A 12,935-nucleotide genomic window follows, 5' to 3' on the forward strand; every position below is an offset into this window, starting at 1 on the left:
AAGTACAAAGGGGGTAGGTGTCAGCCTATAGTGAACCGCTACGTCATCTGTCAAACAGCATCGCACTCTCAAATATTAAATAGGCTTCAAATAAGGTATTTCGCTTAATAAGCGTTTTATTGTAAGGTAAAACGCTGCTATTAAAAGTACACAGAAGCATAGAAAAATAAGTTAGCATATGCCAACACATAGAGTGGTAACTCCACAATTAGTCTTACCAAATCGAGTTATTTCGTAGTCGACATCTACCGTCAAGTAGCGGAAATTATCAGTACTGCTAGTTGACAATAGATGTCGCGACGAACAAAAAGTAATACTCAACAACAAGGTTATGGTGCCATCGCTTGACACGATGCCGACATAACTTTGGCTTATGCTCTATTATATGGCGCCACTTTTTGGTATTTAACACATATGAGTGAAAGAATAAGGATCAAAGTCAAATGGCGTTCTAAGTTTTAATCATGTGTCGAAAGATGGCAGTAAATTTACTGTGGCTACAAAGTTTACTTTCCAATCCACGTCTCTTTCAAATTCTCTTTGCTATAATTTGTTACGTTAGCACTTTAGTTTTCTGTGTATAACTTCCGACTCTCAGCTATTAGTAGACTTATATTTACTAGTTTTTTTTTATGAAGAGAGTAAAGACCAGGTAAAGGATGGGTATGCAAAACAAGAATAAATTTTATACATTTTAATGTTGACCAGTTTAAAGATAAAAACTTAACCAACTATCCTTACAACTAACTTAAACTATTAACTTCTCAAATAAAACACTTCTGCCTTAAAATAAGTGACTACTATTTGGGGTCAGTAGAAAATGCAAAACCCGTAGCACAGGAATATCTAGCCGATTTGTCTAGGAATATGGACATATACCTATTTGATTGTAGAATTTCAAAGTTATTAATAATCTAGCAATAATATGCAAAGAAAATATGTAACAAATCTTTTTGTAGTTCAAAAATCCCCCTACATTGCTAAAATATTAATACATTTGAAAATATTCACTATTACATATAATGTACTGGTACAGGATAAAAAAAAAGTCAAAGTGGTCAGATATCTAGCTTTTGACCTGCTATACTACATACAATACATACATGTTTCAACAACTATTAAAATATCCCAGATGCAGAATTATACTTAAACAATCGCTTCTAGCTTTTTTAAGACTATACTCTACATTTTTAAAAATATTGCGCTCTTAATAATGTTTTAAATGGCTTAAAAGTGACTGTTAACATAGTAAGACCATTTCATTTTGATTTGATTACAATTTTAACTAAATTTTACAGTTTTACAATAAACATTAGAACATTACAATCATTTCAGGGCCTGCCGAAATATAATCCCCTTGGCAAGCAAGCTTGTTTAAAGCTGTCACAGACATATCTGTATCTCTGAGAGTACAGCTGACTGAAAAAGCTAAATTAGTACCACCGATTGCATCTGATTTCACTATGATTCTCACTGACTTAACAAAATAGTCCTTATTCCTCCTCTCTGTCTTTCTGTTTGTCCTTCTTCTTCTTCTTTTTCTTTTGTTTCTGTTCTCCATCTTCTGCCACCTCCATAGTGGTGTCGGCAGCTTCTGTAGTCTCTCCCTCTGCAGTTTCATCTAGGTCTCGCTTCTTTTTCTTCTTCTTTTTCTCGGATTTAGCTTCCATTGAGTTGTTAGTGTCGTCAGCATTGGCTGTGCTGGCTGTACGCTTTCTGCTGCCATCCTCATCAGCTTGCTGAGCTTCAGGTTCTCCATTTTCTTTTGCTTTACCCTTATTATAGTCCTTGTAACTGTTCAACCATTCCGACGGAGTATTTTCATTTGGTTTGCCAAATTTATCTAATTTCCCTTGCTGTATTAGCTGCTTCTTCTGGGATGCCTTTGGACCAAGGCCCCATTTGCGTGGATACGTGTCCCTCTCCATGATAACCCGTTTTAGCTTGGCAGCCACTCCATGGTCACATGACGCCATAGTTGATGTAGTCATTAATGCAATAGCTAAAGCGATGGCTTCTCCTTTTGTTGTTACAATAACAATTTCTTGATCAATTTCTATTCCATCTTCGTACCTTAAAATACCAGGTAAAAGGACTTTGGCTCCATAACAGATAGCGTTGACTGCACTGTCTTTCACAAAGATCCTCTTATGAGCTACTAGGAGACCTTCGAGAGGCTTGATGACTCTGCGGAGGTAGCTCTCATCTTTGTGGTTTTCATAAGCCCATTGAGCGTCTAAGATATCATGCATAGTGACCATGCCTTCTCCCTCTCCTTGAATGCCGGACCGCACTCTTCTGAGCTCAATCATCTGTCCTCCGACTCCCAGCATGAGTCCAAGATGGACACACATTGTTCTAATGTAAGAGCCGGCCTCACAGCTGACCCAAAATACTCCAATATTTCTTTCAGCATCAAAGTCAAGTAGTTTGCTGTCGTACACTGAACGGACGCGAAGTTGTCGCTTCACGGCGGAGATTAAAGGCGGGCGCTGGAACAGCGCGCCTCGTAGCTTCTCTAAACCTTGAGTTACTTTTTTGATGCTTTCCACAGCAGAGTGAAGGCTGAACACGGCCACGTACTCCTTGCCGGCGTTCTGCTGCGACTTCACCAGTCTTGTAGCGCGGTCCACACACACGATCAGACATCCCGTCACCTTGGGATCGAGCGTGCCCGAGTGACCAGTCTTTTCCACTTTCAAAATACGCTTTATCCATGAAACTACCTCGTGGGAGCTCGGGTTGCTAGGTTTATCGACGTTTATGAAGCCAGACTTGATGTAGTCAGTAATAGGGCGCTTCAATGGCGAATGTCCGAACGGCAGCGGCGTGTAGTGGTTAGTTCGCACGTTGAGCCGATCGAAATTTTTCAACAACAACGGCCAGTACGCAGTGTCTAGCTTCTTCACACTCTCGGAGGGCTCAATCTTAAAGTCTCCGAGCTTCTGAAACGCGCCCAATGACACGGTATCCTTGTTTTTCTTCTTCTTTTTCTCAGACAAAACGTCCGCACCGGGTTGCAATACTTCCGTCATTTTGAACGCGTGTTTATTATTCACACGCGGAAGAGTCTTGGTACACTAAAATAAGTAACCCACGTTGGGTAATTGGAGCACTTGCGTCGTTCACTGATTAAAACGCACACAATAACCCAACACGTGCAGCGTTTTTGGATTAGAGGTTAGCTTGAAAATGTTTCTGCTGTTTTTTTATGACAAAATGTGGTGTGTACGCACTTGGCATGTATCGTATGGTAACACTATGAGGTGCGTTCACATTTTTTATTTTTTATTAGTTATTTTATTTTATAAGTATCCAATAATGTATTTTTATATATAATTCTACTTTGTTACACTGAACTTTATTTCAGTTAATAAAGTACTAATTTGCGTTCACATGTAATTCTTTGAATTTATTTACTATCATTACTTTAACCCATTTTCATGAATATAATTATAAATGATGAATTAAATAATGTTTGAGTATGGTTTGAGTTACTTCTAATTAAGTGAAAAATGCAAAATAACTCACAATCAGTGTTATAAATAAAATTTAATGCTAACTAATTTTACACTATGAACGCAGCCTTAAAAATAGTGTTACCATAACAAAGAAATATCGGAAAATATAACCTTTTTTAAAGTATACATGTATTTACAAAAAATTTAAGACAAATAGTAGAGCTTTTCTACAAAGTTGTTTCTCACAGTTGAAATATTAAAAAATATTTGTGTTACACTCGGCAGCTATTGTTAAACCAAGCTAAGTTGGCCGCGATTTTTGCAGCCCAGACAGTGCAAGTGTTATTTAAACGTCATAATTTCATAGAAGTTGGAAGTTTAAAATAACACTTGCCCAGTCTGGGATATCAATATCACTGCCAACTTAGCTTGGTCTAAACAGATATTGAGCATGGTCGTCAGCATGGTTTTTATTTAAGATTTTTGTAGCGGCATTTCAAATTTAGCGTAGTGCAACATTAATGTAAATAGAAAAAAAAAGTCAACGTCAAAAATGTCAACTCTATTATTTGCTATTATATTATTTGCCATGGCATTGGCATGAGCTTACCAGTTTGGCGGCGGTTTGTTTTCTCAACATTTTATAGCAAAACTAACACAAATACTACAAAATGGCAGGTGTTCTATTCGAAGACATATTCAACGTGAAGGACATGGATCCCGAGGGCAAAAAATTCGACCGCGTCAGTCGTTTACACTGTGAATCAGAGTCGTTCAAAATGGACCTGATTTTGGATATTAATTCGTGGATATATCCGATGGAGCTGGGTGACAAGTTCCGGCTGGTGCTAGCGACTACATTACGGGAGAACGGGTACCCGGACGGCGGGGAGTGGAACCCGCTGGACACGGAAGGAAATCGCGCGGATAGCTTCGAATATGTCATGTCGGGCAAAGTTTATAGGTTAGTTTTGTATTGACAAATCTTAAAAAATAGTTCCTAGAGTAATGGAAATGCTGGAGTTTAAAAACAAGTGAATAATACAGCCAGTTAACTAACCTTAGGACAGATGCCATAAGAAATAAAAATTGAACTAACCTAACCAAGTAAATGTGTTAGACTTCGTAAAATAGAAGGATTTATACCTACATACAATATCAGAAAAAAACCTCCACAAAATCCAGGTTTAACTGTTTGACTTTGATTCCTCTAGATCGTTTTAGTGGCTTTCATTTAACTATGAAGTGGTGTGTGGGTGTGGGCCAGCTCCAACCCAATCCTGTGTTCAATTGCCGAGAGGATTGACTGCCCAAATTTGAGGCATTGTGATGATATGCATGTCTCTAGAAATACTTATTATATCTAACCACTAATTAGGTACTTCTAGAAATATAGCTGCCCTAGTAATTGAAGGGATGTTTACAAAAACTACATAACTGCTTAGAGCGGTTGTCATTTTTTACAAGCTTTAATTTACTTTCACCTGACCGTTGTCTGTTTGTAATCAAATCTTGCAAGTGAGATTTGACCCACTTCCCGGTTTCCAATGAAGATGAAAATTTGCATACATATGTAAGTCGGGTAACAATGCAATTTTATGGTACCATCGAGATGATCTGATGATGGAGACAGGAGGTGGCCATAGGAACTCTGTGATAAAACAACGTAACATAATTGTGGTTGGGGTTTTTAGAATTGTCTCAATGAGTATTAGTTACTTGTGGAAAGAAAAGTACAGTCAGCGATAAAAGCTTGTACCTAAAATGAAATTTTTGCCAAAAACTTATTTAAGAATATTGTTAATCGTTTCAGGTGTTAACCAGTGTAGTCAGTTTTTGTAAACATCCCTTCAATTATTTACTAAGTCTGTATATAGCTATAAGTGCATACTAACATATATATGAGTCTAAAAGTTACTCAAGTTAAATGATTTTATTTATTATGATTTTAAAAGACGTCTTGCAGTTTACATATCTGTAAAAGTGATTTAAGTAATGCCATGCATCCTAGTTGTTTCCCCTCTATGAATCAAGTGGTCTATCCATTAAGTAATTAAAATTAATATAAGATATTACAAGACACTACACAAATCAGTAAGGCTTGTGTTGTATGTACTTAAGGTTTGGCCTAGTGAGTAGTGACCCTACCTACGAAGCTGATAGTAGTAGCCGGGTTCAAATCCTGGTAAGGGCATTTATTTGTGTCATGAGCATGGATATTTGTTCCTGAATCATGGGTGTTTTCTATGTATTTAAGTATTTATAAATATTTATATATTATATATATCATTGTCTAAGTACCCTCAACTCAAGCCTTATTGAGCTTACTGTGGGACTTAGTCAATTTGTGTAATAATGTCCTATAATATTTATTTGATTATTTATTTATTTATATAGTTATATTCAATTCAATTAGCCTGACTATTTACTGACACATTTATCATTCTGTTGTGTTTCTTTGTCACTGTTTTTAGTTGTCAACAGTCAGGTTGTTGGGGTATCCAACAAAGGTCTCTTGTTGGTCTGTTCGCTTTGGTGGGAAATCATTTACCCATCCCATTTTCGGGTGTTCCTCTCTCTTGCTGTATATAGGGAACCAATGAGTTATATTCTGTGTCCATTTGTTTATTTTAGATCTTGACATGTGACTTGTCCACCTCCATTTTCTGTTTCTTATTTCTCTGGCTGCATCTCCGACTGCTTTTTTCCTGATTGTATAGTTATATATAAATACTTAAACATAGAAACCATCCATAACTCAGGAACAAATATTAGTGATACACACACAAATAAACCTTACCAGGATAGGAACTTGGGACCGCCTGCTTTGTAGGCAGGGTCTCAATCGACTAGACTCCTATCAAACTTCTACTATACTTACTCAGGGTCGTATTTACCCTAGGGCCATGCGGGCCACGGTCCGGGGGTGGAATAACAATGAAAAATGTTTATTCCTTGTCTTCTGGGGCGGCGAAACTTTTTTCTTTTACTATGTTGGTGGCAAACAAGCATACGGCCCGCCTGATGGTAAGCAGTCTCCATAGCCTTTAGACGCCAGCATCTCCAGAGGAGTTAAATGCGCGTTGCTGACACTAACACCACACCCTCATTGAGCTCTGGCAACCTTACTTACCAGCAGGAACACAACTATGAGTAGGGTCTAGTGTTATTTGACTGCGGTTTTTCTGTAAGGTGGAGGTACTTCCCCAGTTGGCCTCTGCTCTAGATCTGGAATGACTTCTGCTGTGCTGTGACCTACCACACAAAGCGAGATGACGTACACAATGCCGATACCTCTCTTTTGGACGTTGTTTAAGGACATTTCTGATACTTTATTGGCCGCACGCCAAATTTTAAAATACGCCCCTATCTATACTTATTCTCAACTTAGTCAAACTACTAATATCATAAATAATATTTTCAGGATAGAAGGTGATGAGGCAGCGATGGAGACAGCGTCCCGCCTGGCCGCCTACGTGTCGTTCGGGGGCCTGCTGATGCGGCTGCAGGGCGACGCTAACAATCTTCACGGCTTCGAGGTCGATCAGCATATGTACCTGCTTATGAAGAAGCTTGCTTTCTAAATGAGTCATAAAAACTATGAGGGCCAATTTTTTGAGGTCGGTCTTTTTGGATTATTTTGTTAAAATTTGGTGGTAAAGTTCCCTATTCTGTACAGTATAAATGTAATATTACCGTATGTCCTAAAAAAGATATCTGAGTTATGAAAAAGTATGGTATTTTCCAAAGCTTGGAAACCGTTCCAAACCGTTAACATGTACTTGACACAAAACCTTATAATTTCGATTTCGCTCGAAAAACCATTATTTTTAAACCGGTTTTTATGAGAACAGTTCTTGTCAAATTAACCGGTTTAGAGTAATAAAAACCAGTTTCTTCCTATGTCGGTGTCGATGTTTACGTGGCATACCACCAGACCGGCCGGCGGTTTCGTCGCTCGTAAAATAAACCGGTTTTTTTAAGGTTACCATAAAACATTCGTGTTTTTATAAAAATTCGGAGGAAAACCGTAATAAACCGGTATTTACTGGTATTTTATAAACCGGTTCCCAGCCTTAATATTTTCGTAACACAACACATACTTACATACATTTTCGTCAGTACAAAATTTTTAATTGTGTTTATCCCGCCAAGAATGAAAACCTCTACAAACCAGCCAAATTTTATTCAAATCTAATAGGAAAAATCGACCACAAAATAAAAATCAGCCCGTTAGGCGGATGATTGGCTAAGTGTATGGACAATTAATTTTATATGGGTGTGATATAGTACATTGAAACTTGTTTTTCTATGCCAGAAACTAAAATGACAGGTTGGTTGGCCAAGTTACTTCCCAATTCTTGTACCAGTTTTGTACTAAATGACAGTAGAATTTCAGTATCTTGGCCGATTCTTATCTTATTGTCGACTGTTTTTGTTAGATTTTTATAAAACTTGGCTGGTTTGAAGAGGTTCCGAACAAAATTAATGTCATTTTTCGGTGTTACAAAGGCGCCATTAATTTATTACGTAAGACGATTTAGGGGGGGGGGGGGGGGATCGAACATGTCTTATTTTTGCTTGCATAAGGGTAGGAAGGGGTCAATAACTGGCAATAATATAATAATTGTTTTACGTAATAGATGAATGGCCCCAAAACTAACACATTTTTTGTCACTCAGGAGAACTCATCTATCCACCAAATTTTATCGAAATCTGTCGAAAAAGAATATTCGACAACAAATAAAAAATCTAGGATATAAAAACGAGGTTTAGTTAAATCAAAGAGAATTTGAAATAGAGGTGGATTGCCGAAGAAAATTTTGTAGCCACTATAAATTTACTGCTATCTTTCGACACGTGATTAAATCTTTTAGAACGCCATTTGACTTCGATCCTTATTCTTTGACTGATACGTGTTAAATTTGTTAAATATATAAAAAATGACGCCATAAGCCCAAAGGCATGGCGGCATCGTTCCGAGAGATGACGCCATAACCTTTAGGTTTTGATATTTAATAAACTTAACACATAATAATGAAAGAATAAGGATCAAAGTCAAATGGCATTCTAAAAGTTGTAATCATGTGTCGAAAGATGACAGTAAATTTACTTTGGCTACAAAGTTCTCTTTCACAATCCACCTCTATTTCAAATTCTCTTTGGTTAAACTATATAAACTTATCCTTATGTGTGATCCTCACATCTTTATTTTGTAAGGTTAATATAATAATTAAATCGTATATTTTTATTTCGTATTTAATTTTTAATCTAGTCCCTGGTATTTTAAGAGCCACACAAACATGGCCGCCGCCATATCGAGGTTACGCTCTAATTTTAAAACGACATCTTGAAATTACATGAGCATTCACACAAACAAACAAACAGCAGCCAAATAACACTAGACCCTACTCATAGTGTTGTGTTCCTGCCGGTGAGTAAGGTTGCCAGAGCTCAACGAGGGGGGGCGGGTTTAGGGTCGGCAACGCGCATGTAACTAACGGAGACTGCTTACCATCAGGCGGGCCGTATGCTTGTTTGCCACCGACGTAGTATAAAAAAAAATTCAAGTAACAATAATAATAATATCCATACCTGGTACAATATGTTGCGTAAATGCTTATTAAAATGAGAGCGTAAGTTCCCTTGCATGGGGACGGCGAAAACAACGTAATGTATTAGCATAAAGAAATGTAATTAAAGAAAGCACTTTGTTTCCACACGTTTTCTTACCAAAATGCGACTTATTTCGTAGTCGACATCTAGCGTCAAGAAACGGAATTTATCAGTACTTCTAGTTGACAATAGATGTCGCGACGAACGTAAACTCTAGTGCTCAACCATTTTCAGCTAATATTATAGGGACCGTGCGCGTTGGAGGGTCTGCCATCTTGTGGCCTGGATCGGAACCATAAACATGTACATTTACACGTCACGTGTTTTCTTGTGCATAATAGGTTCTGCCATCTTGTGGGCTACATCGGAACAATAAACAATCAATTCAATCAACTGAACTGTAGGAGGCAGCACAGGAGCCGTCAGATTTTTGGCGCGAGGCGTAAATGTGATGTTTATTGTTCCGATGTAGCCACCAATATGGCAGAACCTACTATGTGACGTGACGTGTAAATGTACATGTTTATGGTTCCGATTCAGGCCACAAGATGGCAGACCCTCCAACGCACACGGTCCCTCATATCGTTTAAAATTTAATAACAGCGCCCTCTCGTAGCGAGTAGCAACCACTCTCTAATCCATGCTACAAAATCAATTACATAGATGGCGCTAGTAGTTTAACAATTCAACTATTTTTTAACGGACTGTTTAACTAAAACTTAAATAGTATTTTATTATTAGGATTATTTCATGACTTACAGATATACCGTAGATTATTGCAATGAAATAGTACGTGTGCCTCACCACATGAGGTATCCTGCCCGGGGTAGAGAAATAACGAAGGGCGTAACCAAAAATGCTTATGAGGGACTGGCGATGCCGCGGCTCCAAAAAGATACGTTCAAAGTGTTTTAATTATAATGTATACATTTGAAATGACGACTGTCATGTTGTTTTAAAGAATACTTATGGAATGTATATGATATATTCTAGATTGTGTCACAAGAGAGCAAAATGTCACATTTACGGCGTGGGCGTACATTGAATTGACGAAGCGAAGGGTTTTATAATAGAAACCTGAGCATAGTGATGGATACAAGTGTTAACGTCCAAGGTGGAAATAATTTTGCTACCATGGGACACATACTGCTTTCATTTATGAAGATATCGTTTTAATTTTCAGTAGGTATGCAATAAAAACAAAAACAGTGTCACAGAACAGAAAAGTGGCACTTAAATCCGTCCTATCATGGATGAAAAGTGCCACTTTGATTTACATTTTGGTTCGCTGTTTTATCGTGACGATACAGTATATGGGCCTATAGGCGAAATCCGCCGCACGCGTCCGCTTCAGTTAGCGCCGCTCATACTATTTTTCGTTAACCCGCTCGTCCGCTCCGTGCACCCGCGCCAGCTAGCGGAGGCCCTTAAGCGCCCAGTATTTTACCGCCCGAAAACTCTGAATAAAAATAAAGTTCTCTACCCGCCCGCAAATGAAAACATGCCAAGATAACCTTTAATTCCTAAATGGCAGTCTCTATGACAGTTCAATTATGTGCGTAATTGTCACCAAAGAGATTTTGAAATAGAGGTGTATTGTCACAGAAAACTTTATAGTCACGTAAAGTTACTGCCTTCTTTCGACACATGATTAAAACTTTTAGAACGCCATTTGACTTTGATCCTTATTCTTTCACTGATATGTGTTAAATTTGTTAAATATCACAAAGTGGCGCCATCTTACCGGGCACAACCTAAAGGTTAAGCCATCATGTGTCGAAAGACGGCAGTAAATTTACGTGGCTACAAAGTTTTCTTGGCAATCCACCTCTATTTCAAATGTTGTCACGAAAAATGTTTGTAGACATTTATTGGAAGTTTAGCACATTTATTTCTTTAGAAATGTAACATTTATTTAAAGTACGTAATAAAAGTACCTACAATAAAAACATATATCTTTAATTGTTATTACAAGCTTTTATCATAGAGAAATAAATACTTAAGCATGGAGTGCTCACGCCATACATCAGTTTTCTTCCCAAAACGCTTATTATTTTCCTAGTCGACATCTAGCGTCAAGTAACGGATTTATCAGTACTGCTACTTGACAAAAGATGTCGTGACGACCGAAAAGTCTCCACAATTTATAGCTAATATTATAACCGGATTAACCGGAACTTTATTTCAACTCCTTCTGCTTGTAATATTAGTTGTAAATTGTTGAGAAATACACTTTTCGTCAGCCGCGACACCCATGACATCTGTTGTCAAGTAGCGGTACTGATAAAACCGGTACTCGACGCTAGATGTCGACTTCGAAAATAATAAGCGATTTGGTAAGAAAACTGATGTACGGAGCACAGCTCGGAACCGGTTTTTTCTTCATACAAAAAATATCGGTATTATTACGTTCCTTTCGGTCTTTAGTTTATTATATAATTTTTAAGCAATATTATGGTACCATATACCATCGAGCTGATCTGATGATGGAGATAGGAGGTGGCCATGGGAACTCTTGTGATAAAACAACGCAACCTAAGTAATTGTGTTTGGAGTTTTTAGAATAGAAAAGTACAGTCAGCGATGCAAGCTTTTACCAAAAATGAAATGTTTGCCATAAGCCTATTTTATAATGGCAATTACACACTTTTGCCATGTCAAAGCATGTTTAGCTTAGGCGGACTCTATTATAATGGCAATTCACACTTTATCATGTCAAAGTCTGTACAGACTTAGACGTGTAGCATTTTTCGTCATTTAAAAAGCCAAGCGGCGTGCGCGACGCACGCCACGTGCCGCTAACGAGCGCGGGGTGGACGCGCCTTAATTGGTTTTGTTCGTCGCTCGTTAGGATCGGTGACATGAAATAACAATAGGTGAGGAGTCTATTCATAAATATATACGTCAAAAACAATACCTGCGTAAACTGGAATAAATGTCACATACTTACTTACACTAAGAGGGTGGAGGGTTGCAGTCAGGACCATAGAAACCACGCGTTGGAAGGGACCAATAAATAAAATAAATAAATAAATATTATAGGACATTATTACACAAATTGACTAAGTCCCACAGTAAGCTCAATAAGGCTTGTGTTGAGGGTACTTAGACAACGATATATATAATATATAAATATTTATAAATACTTAAATACATAGAAAACACCCATGACTCAGGAACAAATATCCATGCTCATCACACGAATAAATGCCCTTACCAGGATTTGAACCCGGGACCATCAGCTTCGTAGGCAGGGTCACTACCCACTAGGCCAAACCGATCGTCAAAAAAAAATGAAATGTTGGTCGATCTAAGACGGTGGGCTGATGATACCACACAAGTGACAGGAGCCGACTGGATGAAGCTGGGCAAGGACAGGGAGGCATGGAAGAGGATGGAGGAGGCCTTTACCCAGAAGGGGTCCATATTTAATTAGCATTATGACTAACAAATTAATTTATGTAATTTAATTATTTTTCTTTCTACTACAACCAACTAACAAAATTTAAATGTATATCTATATGAGAAATATGGAATAAATGGCTTTATTATTATTATTATTACTTACTAAGAAAAAATGCATAAGATTTTAGTAAGAAATGCATATATAAATGCATGTACTTGGAAAATTCGACCACTGCCGCCGTGACCCCGGTGGCCGAGTGGCTCAGGCACCTGCCGCGATAGCAGAGGACGCTGGTTCGATTCCAGCCTGGGGCACTGGAGGCCTTGGTCACTTTTTCTTAGTAAGTATATTTATACTACGTGGGTGGCAAACAAGCATACGGCCTGCCTGATGGTAAGCAGTCTCCGTAGCCTATGTACACCTGCAACTCCAGAGGAGTTACATGCGCGTTG

General features: G+C 38.1%; 2 protein-coding genes across 2 annotated transcripts; one reads left to right on the forward strand and one right to left on the reverse strand.

Annotated features, from left to right (window-relative positions):
• Positions 1–679: 679 nt before the first annotated feature.
• Positions 680–3,249, reverse strand: LOC133531598 (H/ACA ribonucleoprotein complex subunit 4). Its single transcript, XM_061869910.1, has one exon. The coding sequence runs from the start codon at positions 3,033–3,035 to the stop codon at positions 1,494–1,496; it is 1,542 nt and encodes a 513-aa protein (XP_061725894.1). The 5' UTR covers positions 3,036–3,249; the 3' UTR covers positions 680–1,493.
• A 764-nt stretch (positions 3,250–4,013) lies between these two features.
• Positions 4,014–8,712, forward strand: LOC133531607 (DNA-directed RNA polymerases I, II, and III subunit RPABC3). The gene is made up of 2 exons (XM_061869923.1): positions 4,014–4,425; positions 6,886–8,712. The coding sequence occupies exons 1-2, from the start codon at positions 4,133–4,135 to the stop codon at positions 7,043–7,045; spliced, it is 453 nt and encodes a 150-aa protein (XP_061725907.1). The 5' UTR covers positions 4,014–4,132; the 3' UTR covers positions 7,046–8,712.
• The last annotated feature ends 4,223 nt before the right edge of the window (positions 8,713–12,935 follow it).

The sequence above is a fragment of the Cydia pomonella genome, chromosome 25 (genome assembly GCF_033807575.1).
Source record: "Cydia pomonella isolate Wapato2018A chromosome 25, ilCydPomo1, whole genome shotgun sequence".
NCBI lineage: Eukaryota > Metazoa > Arthropoda > Insecta > Lepidoptera > Tortricidae > Cydia > Cydia pomonella.

Bases quoted from the DNA above. Each gene is read 5' to 3' on its own strand.
- LOC133531598 (XM_061869910.1), bottom strand. From the start codon at position 3,035: ATGACGGAAGTATTGCAACCCGGTGCGGACGTTTTGTCTGAGAAAAAG.
- LOC133531607 (XM_061869923.1), top strand. From the start codon at position 4,133: ATGGCAGGTGTTCTATTCGAAGACATATTCAACGTGAAGGACATGGAT. The intron at 4,426-6,885 runs GTTAGTTTTGTA...TAATATTTTCAG, and splicing joins ATGTCGGGCAAAGTTTATAG to GATAGAAGGTGATGAGGCAG.